The 14639-nt window shown below is 56.2% G+C and overlaps 1 protein-coding gene and 1 long non-coding RNA gene across 3 annotated transcripts; one reads left to right on the top strand and one right to left on the bottom strand.

Annotated features, from left to right (window-relative positions):
* Positions 1-780: 780 nt before the first annotated feature.
* On the bottom strand, positions 781-6321 carry TMEM92 (transmembrane protein 92). Of its 2 annotated transcripts, none has more exons than XM_036269491.1 (5): positions 6223-6321; positions 2719-2744; positions 1892-1966; positions 1535-1670; positions 781-1313 (listed from the first exon to the last, which is right to left on the bottom strand). In XM_036269491.1, exons 1-5 carry the CDS (start codon positions 6289-6291, stop codon positions 1200-1202), a joined length of 420 nt encoding a protein of 139 aa, XP_036125384.1. In that variant the 5' UTR covers positions 6292-6321; the 3' UTR covers positions 781-1199. The 2 variants fall into 2 exon arrangements, with proteins under 2 accessions (XP_036125384.1, XP_036125383.1); XM_036269490.1 differs by having other exon boundaries at positions 1535-1730.
* Positions 6322-6621: 300 nt separating this feature from the next.
* Positions 6622-9881, top strand: LOC118634687. The gene is made up of 3 exons (XR_004960389.1): positions 6622-6731; positions 8135-8350; positions 9304-9881. It is a non-coding gene; the product is annotated as an uncharacterized LOC118634687 (long non-coding RNA).
* Positions 9882-14639: the final 4758 nt, after the last annotated feature.

A 14639-nucleotide genomic window follows, 5' to 3' on the forward strand; every position in this document is an offset into this window, starting at 1 on the left:
TGTCTTCCTTCTGACCTGATAAATCCCTGAAATGGAAGGGAAACTTCTATGGCAGAGTTAACTGTCCTATCAACTCCATGTTGTCCGCAACCACTGTGCTCCCCGAGGCCCGGTCTCAAGCAGGAACTCTCCGCCAGGCAGCCCCTGTTCCCGGCCGTCTAGGGACTCTCTCCCCATGCACGCATCGTGCTAGGCTCCCAACTCCGTGCTCTGCTACAGACTCCCCGGGACCTGTGCCCTGGGCACACTGCCAGTGCCGAGTGCTTCTTTCCTCGAGGGGACCTGCAGGTGGGACTGCGTGGCGTGCCTGAACCACACTGGGCTGGAAGCAAAGGCGGGTCTGCGTATCCTCTCTTCCCTCTAGGAGATTCCAGGGTGGGGCTGACCCAGTCTCCGGAGGCCCCGCCCTACAGGTGGCCAGGAACTCCCCTCCCCCACGGTGAGAGAATCAGGGAGCTGAACTGTGTCCCCAGGACAGTAGTAGGAGGACGGGTGCAGAGCACACACACGGCCACTCCCACACCCTCCCCAGCTTCCTGTCCAGGCTTTTTAGCATGCACAGACCTTGAGGAGCGGGAGGTCAAAGCATCTGTAAAGACCCTTTCCCAGAGCATGGCCCATGGTGGTACTGTCTTTCTAGGCTTATTGTCAACAGTCCCGGAAGACTCATGAATGGTGGGACTTGGGGCACAGTGACTGCACCTTTCCTGCCCCCTGCCCCCAATTTCCCAGCAGGGTCTGGGCTCACCTCCCCACATAGCCAGAGGCAGACTCAGCAGCAGCAATCAGGTAATTTAGTGAGTATGTGTTGGGGGGCAGGGTGGGGTAGAATGGGGTCTTTTCTGTTCGGATAGAACTGGAGGTGCCTCAGAGCTCATGCATTCTGGTCTCCCACATACGGCAGTGCCCTTCACACCTCAGAGCTGGCTGTCCAGGCAAGAAACGGGGCTCCCTCCCCTCCTCAGAGTAGCCCATTCTACAGTCAGTCACCTCCAACTGCTGACATTTTCCTCTTGGCAGCCTCTGGAACAGACAGACGGGGTGGAACAGGGGCAGGAAAAGCAATAAGTTAAATCCAACAAAGGCCAGACATGCAGCAGGATGGGCGAGGGCGTTTCCGGGGTCCCCGGCGTCTCTGGCTCAACCCAGGAGGTGATGGGAAGGCGGTGGCTGAGGCAGGATTCCAGGCAGGAGGTGGTTCAGAAGGCTGGGTTGTCAATGCCCCTGGGGACCCCAGAATGTTCTTCAGGTGTAAAGCTGTAGGGAGGAGGCGGATCCATGGGAGGCAGACCCAGGACTGGCTTCAGAATAATCTGCAGGGAAAGGAGGGGGCACAGAGTCTTCTTAGGGCCGGGCACTGGCATCGCCACCCACGTGCTGGCAGTGTACCAGGGAAAGGGGTGACCCAGAGCTGGCTGTAGCGTCCTCCCGGGTGGGGTAGGGAGGCCCTCACTGTCACTGCTGTCTGAAAACTGGGACAATAGGGACATACAGAAGGCCAAGGAGCAGAACAGGGATTAGGACAGACACCCACCTCACTGTAGGGCGGTGGGGACTCAGAGGGGGGCGCCCTGACCCTCTCTGTGGGGGCAGTGGTGGGCTGTTCCGGCGGCCCCACGTGATCCACTGGGGGGTCCGGTTCCTGCTCTTCGCAGTTGCGACAGAAGCGCCTAGCCAGGCCACAGATGCACAGGATGGGCACGATGATCAGGAAGATGATGACAAAGATCCTGGGGCGAGGGACCGCCAACATCACCCAGAGTCTCCAGGCCATCCCCACCGCACCTCCCTCCCTCCCTTGAGTGACACCCCCCAGGGCAGAAAGCCCAGTCTGTCCTGTGTGGCCAGGCCCTAGGAGGGCTATGTCCAGAGGAGCTGGCCCTGGGCTCACCTCAAAGGGCCAGAGAAGAGCTCGGGCCCCGGGCAGCAGTCGTCACCGCAGCATCTGAATCCTTCAGGGCAGGCGCTGCGGGTGGAGGCAGGAGGCTGTGGTTACCGTACACCTAGGGCCTGAGCTATGCCCCTTGTGGGGTGGGGGGAGGGGCCCCCTCAGGGCTCAGGGGGAGAAACCCGAACTCGGAACCTCGGTTCCCGGTGCATCTCGCTACTGGCCTTGTGCCAAGGCGTGCTCCTTGCTGAGCCTCACTTTCCTCATCCACAAAATGGGTGTAATGGATGTTATGCCGACCTCACTGGGCAGGTGTGGGGACTGAGTGTTGTAATGGAGACGGGAAGTGGGGAGTGTCCAGGAGCTAACTGAGGAGGAGCCAGCCCTTGCTGGTGCCCACAGACAAGGAGGTGGGAAGGAGGGTGTTCCTGCCGCATCCAGTGCCAACTGGTTGGCAACACTCTTCTGCCTACAGACCACCCCCTTGGTCCCTCCTCACCGTGCCCAGGCTCCTGACGTTTATACATTAAGGTCGCACACTGTTTGCCCCCTCTCCCAGGGTCCTCTGAGAGGGGAGATGGCCTGAGACTGCAGAAACAGGAGGGGGATTAGGCTTCAGAAGGCCCTCATGTGAAACTCCCCCAGGGATGGCTGGTGGGCAGAGGGAGGGCACAGTCTCCATCTCTGGGTGGGGTGTGGGGGGATGGTTTCTGGCTAGAGGGGGAGTGGGTGAGGGTGATAGATGAGGTGCTCCCTCCCGTGAAGGCAGGCAGGACAGGTTTGGAGTCTCCTCTCCAGTTTGAAAGTTACAGCCCAAACCCAAGACTTACAAGAAGGGACCACATCTGGCTGCAGCCTGTGGAAGAAAAGAGCAGAGGTTAGGGGTCATAAAGGCAGGTGCTGCCCAGGTACCTGACAGCCAGCGGGCCCCCAAGTCTGCTGTCCACCTTACTCCACCATGTTCCCCATTTCAGTGATGGGAGCCCTGGCTGCCAGCCAGGCTCCCCAGCTCTCCTTCCTCTCCTTACCACCCCCACACCATGTTCACTCCTCCCCAGGTCTGCAAGCTCAGCCTTCTGACATCTACAGTCTAGAACGATAACGACTCTCTGCTGCCCACCAGCCAGTCCCGACACTGCGGGCAAGTTTCTGTCCACAAAAACCTGATCACCCGCAACCTTGCTGGAAGCTTCTGTCAGGGGCTCCCTGGGGCCCTGACCCCCATGGACCAGCCTTAGCCCCCTTCTCCTCTCTTGCACACTCCCACTGGGAGTCCCCTGAGCACCCCTGGCTGTTTTACAGCTACATGCAGGGGCGGGCCCTCGTCCCCAGGCCTTCCCGCTCTGCTGAGCCCTGTTCACCCTTCAGACCCCTGCCTGGCGGGGTTCCTCGCTCTTTGAAGCTGCCTGGACCCTCCTCCCTGGAACCAGGTCCTCTCTCCCCACCTCTTCTGCACTAGTTCTGTGGGGTATCCAGAGTGTCTGTCCAGAATTTAACCCGATTAATAGCAATTCTGTGTGCAAGCCTTGCTTGGGACATCCTTCCTGGGATTCTGCAGGGCTGGCTCCGGCACCTTCCTCTCTGACCATCTTATTGAACGTTACAGCTACTGCCTCAAAGCACGCCCTTCCCCTCCCAGTGCCTAATGTTTCTGCATAGCGCTTATTACCATCTAACAGCGTGCATTTTCCTTTATCTTGTTAAGTGTGTTTTCTAAGTAGAGTGTAAACTCCACAGGGCAGGGATTTGGGTCTGTTTCATTCCTGTTGAAAACCCAGCAATACTGGCAGAATGAACGAGAGAACATTCATCGATTACCTGGTTTCATTTCTTCCTGGCCACTTCCAGACTGGGCTTGGGGGAGGGATGCAAAGGTGGGAACACAGTAGGGAATGGCAGGTTATCTGTCACCCTGTCACCCCAGCCTCCCAGGGACAAACAACCAGGGCTCAAAAGAAGTTATCTTTGGTGAGACCACCCTATCTTTATACATTTCATTAAAATATTTCAATAATATATTTTTTTTTATCCTTACCCAAGGACATTTTTGCATTCATCTTCAGAGAGAGCGAGAGGGAGAGAGGGAGGAAGAAAGAGAGAGAAACATCGATGTGAGAGAGACACATCGACTGGCTGCCACCCACACGACCCCAACCAGGGCCAGGGACAAACTGCAACCGAGATATGTGCCCTTAGCGGGAACTGAACCCGGGTCTCTCTGGACTGTGGGCTTTAACCGCTGAGCCAAACTGGCCAGGGCTCAGTAACATTTTAATTGCTAATGACAACAACAGTAAAGCTAAGAAGACCACTGACAGCCAATAATAGTTGCGCTGAACTGATTCCCCCTTTCCGTGTTCAGTCCCACGTGAATACCTGCTTCTCACAAGCCTTGGACGGTGGGGACTGGAGCAGCAATGAATCCCTGGGGCAAGTGGGCCCAGCGAGGGTGAGGGCCACACAGCACAGGGAGGCCACTGCAGAGTTGGGGACAGACCAAGGGGTCCAGACACTCAGTGGCAGCCACTTCCCCTTCAGACCCCAGACCTGTCCCTCCTCCTTTTCTGGCCTCCAGCTAAGCAGAACATATATGAACAGGCTCCATAAGTTTGCCCTGAGTTCTTCTTTGGAAGGGGTAGATCTCTCAGATCCTCTTTCCCTATTATACCAAGGGGTGGTCTTGTCTCAGGTGGTCCAGAGCCTGAGTTCTATCAAGTGTCAGGATGATCTTGGAGAACCTCAGCTTACAGTCATGTGCTATAACCACATTTCGGTCAATGACAGACCGCATACACAATGCTGGTCCCATAGGTTATAATGGGGCTGAAAATTCCTCTGCCTAGTGACGTCATAGCCATCAGAGCAACTTCCAGTCCTGCAAGCTCCATTCACGGTAAGTGCCCTATGTACAGGGCACCATTTAAAGAAATGGTTTATACTGTATTTTTTAAAAAACTTTTCTTTTACTTTATTTTTAAAAATGTGTTTTTATTGATTTCAGAGAGAGGAAGGGAGAGGGAAATAGAAACATCAATTGGTTGCCTCTTGCACGCCCCCTACTGGGGGTTGAGCATGCAACCAGGGCATGGGCCCTGACAAACCATGACCTCCTGGTGTATGGGACAAAGCTCAACCAACTGAGCCACAGGGACAGGGCAATACCATAATCTGACTGTACCTTTTCTGTTTAGAAACACAAACACTTACCATTGTGTTACATTTGCCAAAGGATTCAGTACAGCAACATGTTGTACAGGCTCATAGCCTACGAGCAAAAGGCTATACCATGTAGCCTAGGTGTGCAGTAGGCTACACCGTCTAGGTTTGTGTAGGTACACTCCATGATGTTCCCACATTGAAATGACCTAGCGAAGCATTTCTGAGAACGCACACCGTTGTTCATCAGAGCCTGACTGTACACTGTACTTACAGCTGAACTGGGGACATTTGCAGTGCCTGCTCCCTGGAGATGTTAGGAGGAATCAACAAGAGGATGCTCGGCCTAGTGATGGTAAAACCGATGGCCTAGTGATTAAGGAGTACCAGGGCTTCAGGGGCAAAGCAGCCCTGAAAGTCAGCACAGCCCTGTGAATGTGCCCTGTTCTGGGAAGCCAGCCTGGCACTTTCCTTGGATCTTAAACAGAAGTTAAAAATGTGTCTTCTGGACTCACATCAATCTCCAGGATAATCTCCCACCCCAGAACTGGATAGAACTTCACCATCACTGGGGGTATGAGATGAGGGTGTGCCTGCCCACTCCCAGAATCACAAATTTCAGAGGTCATCCCAGCCTTGAGTCAGGCAGCCGGATCAAATCCTACCACAGGCTGGAATCCTACCCCTGCTCCTAGAAAGGGACTAAGGAGCCTCCTCTCTCCTAGGGCACAAGCAAATAAACAGTCCAGAGAAGGCCAGGACTTCCCCAAGGTCACCCAGCACTGGAGAAACAGAGCTGGGGAGAGAGGCTAGCCAGGCGTCCAGACCTGAGTCCCACACAGTTCCCGCTTTCTGACTATGCGGGAAGGACTATCCAAGGCTCATATGCGGGTCAAAGTCCCCACTCACACAGAGGCGCTAGGTGTCAGATGGTGGTGGGCGTGGGTCAGTGTCACGACACAGTCCCTCCAAGGTGAAGGAACTCCAGCCTTTTCAGGGCCTCGGTCCGCTGCCCCCACCTTCACCTCCCCAGCAAAATGAGAAAGGAAGTGTCTAATTGCGTGTGGTCATGAGGAAATCCTAACAATGGAAGGTGGTGACCCGACTCCAGAAGCAGGCTCCAGACCCACAAAGGTAAGACCCTGAAGGTTCTATAGCTTCACCTCCCGAGTGCTCACCTGTTGGAGGCCGGCCAGCAGGCCGAGCAGCAAGGTGGGTAAGAGGCCGAGGACCCAGGCGTCGGACATCCTGGCGTGGGGGCCACTGAGCTTCCGTGTGTAAGGGGAGGAGGGGAGAGGCGGGGAGAGGCGGGGCCGCGACCTCTCCCACGTCTCTCCACCTATGGGGTCCCGCCTTGGAATGGGGGCGGGGCCTATGCACCGGGATGGGCTGGACTTGGGGCAAGAAGGAGGAGGGAAGAAGTGGGGAAGAGGTCCGCCTTGGTTTTTGGTAATGGGGAAGTAGACGAGGTTAACTGAAAAAAAAAATAGTGAGGTCATTTCAAGACTGCTAAACTCCCCTTCTAACCCCCAGCTCCTGCTCCACCCCTAACTGGCCCCAGGCTTACGGGAGGGAGGGCTGCGCCTGGCCGGGGAGAGGATGCTGACAGAGGGAGTCCCCTCCCTGGCCTTCTGCGGGCAGAGGTTGAGGGAAGGAGAAGGTTCTGGAGGGGATTGCAAGGGGAGAGGTATCACCCCCCGCCCCCCTTCTCACTCTCTCTCTTCTTTCTTTTCTTTTTGCCAAGAAGGGAGGGAGAGGCGGCCTGGTTGATTTCTGGGGACGGAGAAACAGAAGCACAGCCCTAGTACAACCGTGTTCCCCAACCTCCCTTGAAATCCTGGGAGGAGGTGTTGGTACACTTCCTCCTTTTGACTGCAGGGGCAATTAAGGCCCCAGAGTCCAGGGATTTTCCATGGGGTCCGAAGTGGGGCTGAGCGGTAGCCAGGCGAGGTTCCGCGCGGGCAAACAGGTCTATCGGGATTCCTGGAAAGCCCCGGCGCAGGCTGCCGGAGCCCCAAGGGGCGGGATTCCCACCCTCCGCGGCCGCGCCCCAGCCCTCGAGGCGTGCTGTGCTGACCGGGTCTGACCGGCAGGTGGCAGCATCGCACAACCTGGGATTTCCCGGGAGCCAGGGGACGCTGGGCTGGGACCTGGGACCTGGGACCTGGGACCTGGGACCTGGGGCTGGGTGTCCGGGGAGCTGACTGGCTGGCGGGGTTGGAGGCCATCTCGGAGGTGATAGGCGCAGGATGAGAGCCAGACGCCCAAACACGGGTGACACCTGAGGAGACAGTGCCGGAGCTGGAGACATGGAACCTGGATGCCTGGAGAAGGGGTGCAATGGAGATCGTGGGTGGGGTGCTGCTCTTTGGCCTGGGGAAAGAGGGAGGGCTCCAGGAGATGCTCAGTTCTTAGGTTGTCAGACATCTCCAGTGTCTCAAATCTGATTTTGCCACTGGAAAATATCCCCAAGTTCATATGAAAGAACAGCCAGTCTCCTCTTTTTTCTTGTTCTCTCACCACTTTCTCTTTACCTCTTTTTCTCATCTCTCCCAGTAATGTTATCTCTGCCCTATGTTTAAGTTTCTTGTCTCCTTCCATTTCTCCCAGTCCATCTTCCTGTTTTAGTTTCTCCCTATCTCGGTCTCCACTCAGTTTCTCTCCATTTGTCTGTGTCCCCCTGTTACCCAACTGTGTTTCTCCTTTCTTCTGTTTGTTAATCTGTTTGTCTCAGCCAAGGAGTCTGGTTTTCTCTCTGTTCCCATTTATTTTCCTGTCTCTGGTTTTGTCCTGTGTCTCTCGATCTTTATGTGTGTTTTTCTCACCAATTTCTTGGTCTTTCTCCCAGTATATGTCTTCCTGGTCTCTCTCTCTCTCCCCCCTCTTTCCCTCTGTTTCTCATCATCTCTTGGCCCTTTTTGGCCCCTAAGGACAGTCTTCCAGTCTCCTGATCCAAGTGGAATTGGGGTCTGGCCCTAGAGAATGACCTCTCTGTTCTCATTTCCTGGTGACTCTGAGCTTGGAGAAGGGAATGTACATGGGGTAGGGGCACCTCTTCCCTCATGCCCCTGCAGTTGGCTCTGGACCCAGCCTAGAGTGCTGGAACCTTCTCCCACCAGTGCACATTCTACCGCCTCCTTGGTGAAGTCGTTGCTAACTTGGACTTCTAAGGCCTTCCCATGCCTGACCTGGCCTCACTGTGTCAACACTAAAGGCTGGATGAAGGGTATCTCCACTGCACCCCATGCCACTCTGCCCAGGCCTAGAGCTGTACAGAGGCGTGGCCCTTAGAGGAGACGAAGATGGGTGAGTTTAGGGGGGGATGGTATCCTGGGGGGTGCAATGGGGGTGCTGAAGAGGGCATAGAGGAGTTTGTGGGGCAGACATGGGAGGCTGGGAAGGCTGGCATCATTCCCCTCTGGCTCTCTGGCATCTACCTAACACAGATCTAGGGTTGCCAGACAAAATACACTCAGTTATATTTGAATTTCACATAAAGAATGGGTAATATTTTTAGCGTGAATATGTCCCATGCAAAATTTGGGATATATTTATACTAAAATTTATTTGTTGTTTATCTAAAAATCAAATTTAACTAGTTGTTTTGTATTATTACTTGTTAAATCTGGCAACGCTACCCACATCCCTAAAATGTTATAGAACAGACATTTAAGAACAGCTACTCCACCCACTGGCCCACATTTCCCCAGGGGGGAAGTAAGGCTCATGGGGTAGAGTCCAGAGGGCTCTGGGTCCCCAACTTTTTTCATGATACAAAACTGCCCTTCTATGCTCCTTCCTGCAAGTGAGGATGGGGAGGGGCCTGGAGGTGGGTGGTCCTAGCCCAGGCCAAAAACACTAAGCCCTGTTTTCAGCATCCATCATGGCTCCCAGGGCCCCAGCATTCTTAGTGGGTGAGGTTGGGTGGGGGTTGGGGCACAATGGGGCCCTAGATTGAGCAGACAGGGGGCCATTCTTGTGTAAAGGCAGGAGGGTCCTGGGCAGAGCCACCATCTTCTGTTCAACACTGACTCTGGCAGTGGGAGGGAAATGTGTGCACGCGTGCACGTTTGTGCTCAGGCATGCAGGGGGCAGGGAGGCCCAGCGACCTCATGCTGTCAGTGGGTCCCTCGAGACTCCACACCAAATTCCATGTGGGATTTCCCAAGAGCAGCAAAGTCCAAATGTCTTTATACTCACTCGCCACCTCCCCAGACCTTTCACTAAAGAACGAGCTGATTGTCTGTGCATCTTGCAAGGGCCCAGCTGGAAGGGGCTGAGAGGTCAGCTGGTCGACCAGTCCCTTCTCAAAGAAGCCAACTGGAGCTCAGAGAGGTGGAACAGCCAAACCACACGGGACATTGAGGCTGAGTCAGGACCAGAATCACACAGGTCTCGAGACCCCCACACCCAGAGGCAGCTTCAAGAGGCAGTTGCTGCTCAGGATGGAAGCTTCTCACCGGGAGCCTTGTGCAGCCTGACTGAATCCAGCCCAGGCCCTGGATGAGGGGGCAGAGCCAGGCAGGTTCCCATCCCCCCTCCCTGCTGTACTGTGGTGGACACTCGAATCCATAATGGCTTATAGCTCTGGGCTGGGATCTTTCTTATCAAAACCCTCAGAACTGCCCAGCTCTGCCTGGAGGGACGGTATTCTATCGTGTTAGTAAGTGTGCCACTTACTATGGTGTGCTGTGTGATCTTAGTCAAGAAACTTAACTACTCTGTGCCTCTCTAAACTCATCTGTGAAGGAAGGGGTGGTGGATAACCTACTTTATCACATATGGTCATTATGGGATGAAATAAGCCCCTCAGTGTCTGGAATACAGTAATGGTAAATAAATGTCAGTTTAATAATAATATGCAATAAATGTTTTGTTTCTGGCCAAGAAAAGAGGCCCAAGCTCCTTCTCTTCATTTCACCGAGAGGCAGAGTGAGATGACAAGAAATGACCGGTTTGCTTTCCTCTGAGAACACCTCTCATCCACAATGCTGGCTCACTAGCTCCCTCTGCTGTCCATTCAGTGCTCTGCACCCGCCAAGGGCCAGATCAGAGAGGGCCAGTGACCTACCTCAGAGGGTGATTTGGTATTGACCACTCCTCCTAGAGGACTCCAGGGGACCGGATGTGACAGTGCTGCTAGGATCAGACATTTGATCAATTCCCTCTATTTCTGGTTTGTCCTCTCATCCCCCTTCTGCTCATCCATTGCCCACTGAGTGCTGCCTGGGTTGGTCTCATGGAGCATGCCCACCTCTCCCTCAAGCTGAGTACTCAGGGGGTCTGGGGACTCTGCTTGTCACAGGTATCCCCAATGCCACTGCCCCCATGCAGTGTGGCTACCCAGGCCCATCACAACCATCTTTGGAAGGCCTCCAGCCTAGTCTCCCTATGGCCCATGTTGGGGCATGTCACTCTCTGGCCCCTAATTTCCGGAGGCTCTCCACGTCTGTTGGAATAAAGTCCCATCTCAGGGTCCTTCATGCTCAGCCCCACTCCTGGCCTTGCAGTGCTCCCTCTGCCCTGCTCACATGTCCTCTAGCCACACACCTGACCCTTTGCTTCCCTCCTCTCCTCCGCTTGGACAGCTCCCTCCACCTAGAACACATGTCCCTAGACCCCTCCCTGAAACCGAACACATTCTCACCCCATCCTTCAAGGCTCAGCTCAAATGCCACTTCTTCCATAAAGCCTTCCAGGACTTGGATCTTACTGCAAGAAGTGACTGTTCCCTCTCCGCTCACCGCCACCCAGGCCTTCTCTTGGAGCTTCCCTGCCAGATAATGTGTGTACAAGTCCTAACGTTTCCACCAGGCCGCGGAGGCTGGCCCAGTTCTGATTCAGCTTTCATTTCCCCATGGTGCTTTGTTCCAAGTAAACACTGGCTCTGTTGTCATTGAATTGAAGCTGGTTGGGGACCTCCTGGGGTCAGGGGCCAGAGCTAGACTCATTCTCTCCAGGAGGATAGAGAATGAATTCCGAAAGTCCTTGGTGGGAGGCTCTCAGTTTGGGGGGGTCATTCCAGACTGCCTGGGCTTCCCAACTCCACTGACCATTGGGAAATCCACCTCTTCTGCTTCCTGCCCTTCCCAACTGTACAACACCCCCCTAGTGAGCTAATGGCTCCCTGGAAACCCAGCATCTCCTATGGGGTGAGCTGCAAGGAATGCTTGGCTCTATGTCCCCCTTCCAGGAGGAGGCAGGATGCATGTTGGTTGCCAGTAGGAATTCTTGGACCTGGGAACAGGGTCTGAGTCTCCTTCCCAGTATTCCTCTGGAAATTGAAGTCCACAGGCCTCTTCACTCATTCTTGGGGTGATGGGCATGAAGGTGGTGAGATGACTTCTGGAGTTGACCCCATGTCTGAGCTGCCAACCTGCAGGCCAGGAGGGTGGAGGGAGGCGTGCCACCTGCCAATTAACAGTGCAGGGAGCTTATTATCCTAATGAGTGGGTTGGAGGAGCTGGACTAATGCTCACCTTCCCAAGGCTTAGTAGAGACAAAAACGGCATTTGGGAGCCATTATCCAAAGTGTAGGTTTCCGGCACAGTACGGCCAGCGGTGGGGAGGAAACACCTCCGAGAGGTGGGTGGGAGAATAAGGCGGAAGGTTGGGCTACTCCGTTTGGCTGTCTGGGCTGGCAGATGGAACAGAGTCACGAAGACTGAGGCCAGAGGGGCTGAGCCAAGACCAGGTTACGTGTCTTGAGAGTCCCCCAGCCCTGATCCCTCTCTCTGGGGCTCCTCCCCAAGGCTTCCCAGCCCCTCCCCCTCTCTGTAGCCCCATTCCCACCCCCACCCTCACTGTTGACTCTTTTAGATAAGACCCTGTAGCCAGAGAGAAGAAACAGGTGGGGGATCCCCTCGGACCTCCACTTTCTAGCTCTGCTCTTGTTTGCCCCTTGAAAGAGGGCTCTACTGTACCCTGTTGTGGGCTCCTCTGTCTCAGATCTAAATGTTACAGGGGATTGTGGCTAGACTTCAGAAGAACTTCCCAGTCCCAAAGAAGCTGGGAGTTCAGGGCAGCCAGTGGAGATGGTAGCCCTTCTGTGGGCTGGTCATTACTTAGGGGAGGGTCTCTAAAGCATCCAGTCGCTCAGACTAAAGTGTGGAGAAGACACAGCTTGGGACAGCCCTGAAGCCGATCACTTCTTAGGGACCTGGGAGTCAGGCAAAGAATGAGCTGAGCAGAGGGGTGGGGGGAGCGAGGCGGCAGGGATCACATTCTTCCGCAAATCATGGCTCCTCTAGCAGCCACATCATCTGGCTCCCAGCCGAGGACAGACTTGGCTTCAGCTGTGTGCACGCACGCATGTGTGGGCGTGTGCAGTGTGTCTGCATGTGTGTACATACGTGGGCACGTGTATATGCACACAATCCAGCCTCCTTTGCTGATGTGGCAGCCCTCGCCCCCCCCCCCCCCAGCTCCCTTATCTCCAGGCCAGGCTTTAGGGGGCTGGCTCCAGGAATCCCCTCACCCCAGTGGCCCTGTTAGCACCTCCTCCTTCCCTTGTTAGCGCCTCACAGCCCCTCTTTCTCCTCTGGCCCCTGCTGTCCCCTGAGAGAAGCCCCGTGGCTTGCAGCCCAGTTCTCCTCTTCCGACTCCACTTCAGCTTCTATTTTCCAAAGCTTTGTAAGCCCCCTACCCTCTCCACCCCTCCCTCGTCCCCACACAGCCTGGGGCATAAAGTTGGCGCTGCGCTCCTCTGCCAGGTGGGGCACACGGTGAGCCCCTCCCCCCGCGTCAGCCCCTCCTGCCTAGAGGGAAGACGGGGTCAAATTTGGGAGGGAGCCCTGGACTAGGGGCCACAGCTAAGTCCTGGTGCCAGCTGTGCCACCCTCACGAGGGCAAATTGCCACCCTCTCTGAAGGGGTAGGGCAGAGGGACAGGGTAGAACTTCCTCTTCTGCCCCCCCTCCAGGACCGCTTGCCCAGCCCAAGCCTGGCTGCCGCGTGGGGCAGGGTGGTCCTCTGCGCAGCCAGGCTGTCAGGCCGCCAGGACTGCAGGTTTCCTCTAGCGAAGGGCCCCTTCCCTGCTGGCTTTGATGTGTCTGCGAGGTTAGAGGAGGATGTTTGGCTTCAGGGCCAGGTGCCAGGATAAACTCACTCTGCCTGCTGGGCCAAGCCACTGCCTCCTCAGTGCCTGGCTTGCCTGCCTTCCCCAGCCCAGGGCCTGGCTACCCCAAGGCCAGCCCTGCCTACCCAGTGGGGTGGGCACCAAGTGGCCACATTTACCGCTACTGGGGAGAGGCCCTGAGGCCCACGGATGTCCTGTTGCCGAGGCTGTCCCTGGGCGCCTGCCTGCCTGGCCCAGGTGGGAGTTGAGGGACAGACCCCAGCTGTTAGTGGAGGTGGGGTGAGATGGAGTGTGGGGGAGGGGTGTCCACGTGGAGCTGCCTGCATAGGCTTCAGCTCTTCCAGATGTGCAGAGGCTCCAGATGTGGGAATGACTCAACCTGGAATGGAGAGAGGTGGGGAATCCAGGTCCATGGAGGGGCTAGAGAGCCGGGGGAAGGGGATGGGAAGTCCTGAGCAACCAAGCTGCTGCTCCCCTTCCTCTGGAACCCCCTGCCCCTCAGGCCTGCGGGGGTGGGATGGTAGCTGCCCCGAGCTGCCCCATGTGCAGCCTTCAAGGTTCCCACCGTGTGCAGATGGGGAGAGGACAGAATGAGGCCCCAGGGCAAGGGGCCTGGCTAAGAGGTTGCCCAGAGACTGGAGGAGAGGCAGAAGGTAGGGGGCAGTGTGTGGAAAGAGGGGCTAACAGAGAAGATGGGAGGAAGGACAGAGAAGGGGAGGGGCAGGGAGAACCTCAGGAGTGAAATGTTAGATCCCCTCTTGGGCTCCCTGGGAGGGCGACGCTGCAAGGAGGGTGCACAGGTGCAGAAGACTCGTGTGCCCATGGGTGTGTGTGTTTGTGTGTTTGTCAGTTCATTGCTGGAGTGTGGGTTACACGTGGGGGCGGGGGATCTTGGGAAGGGCGTTGTATTTCGGACGCATCTCCGCTGTGCGTGCCGAGTGTGGTGGCTGTGCCGCATGGTCTCTCTGGCCGGTAAGACAGAGGAAGAATACGGAGACAGCATCTGCAGGGATCAGCTGGGGGAGGGCTTTGATGGTGCTCTCTTAAGCGAAGCCACTTGTGCTTTTGGGTGCTGAGAGCGGGTCCCTCAGACCTGGGGGGCATCCAGGCATGCCCAGCCAGGGCTCCAAATTCCCAGGGTCTCCCCCACTTCCCCCAACCTCCCTGCTTCCTGGGGTGGGGTGGCTTCCAGAATCATTGGAGCTACAGTTTCTCCCTCCGGGTCTCGGCTGGTGGGAGCTAAGGGCCCCTGAACTTTGGGGGTAGTGCCCTGTGGGCTGCAGTGCCCGGACCCAGTGTACAGCTGTGCTGGATGCCCCTCCGTGCACCCTTCCCCCAGCTCCACAGAGCCTCTGTCCTGGCTTCCTCTTTGGCCTCCAGGTGGGTCTGCTGGCTGGGCTTCTGGCTACTCCCGGGAGAGCCCCACCTGTGCCAGCCACCCAGGCCAGGATAAACAGGGCACTAAGTGTCTGGGCTGGTGCCTGCCGCGAGCTGGGCACTGCTTCTCCACAGAGCTGGG

Source organism: Molossus molossus, unplaced genomic scaffold (assembly GCF_014108415.1).
Source record: "Molossus molossus isolate mMolMol1 unplaced genomic scaffold, mMolMol1.p scaffold_m16_p_19, whole genome shotgun sequence".
NCBI lineage: Eukaryota > Metazoa > Chordata > Mammalia > Chiroptera > Molossidae > Molossus > Molossus molossus.

Excerpts from the sequence above, each read along its gene's own strand:
- TMEM92 (XM_036269490.1), bottom strand. The coding sequence starts at position 6,291 with ATGTCCGACGCCTGGGTCCTCGGCCTCTTACCCACCTTGCTGCTCGGC. Across the intron at positions 1,967-2,718 it reads GCCAGATGTGGTCCCTTCTT|CGCCTGCCCTGAAGGATTCA; the intron begins GTAAGTCTTGGG and ends CTCCACCCGCAG. Across the intron at positions 1,731-1,891 it reads CTCTTCTCTGGCCCTTTGAG|GATCTTTGTCATCATCTTCC; the intron begins GTGAGCCCAGGG and ends CCCTCGCCCCAG.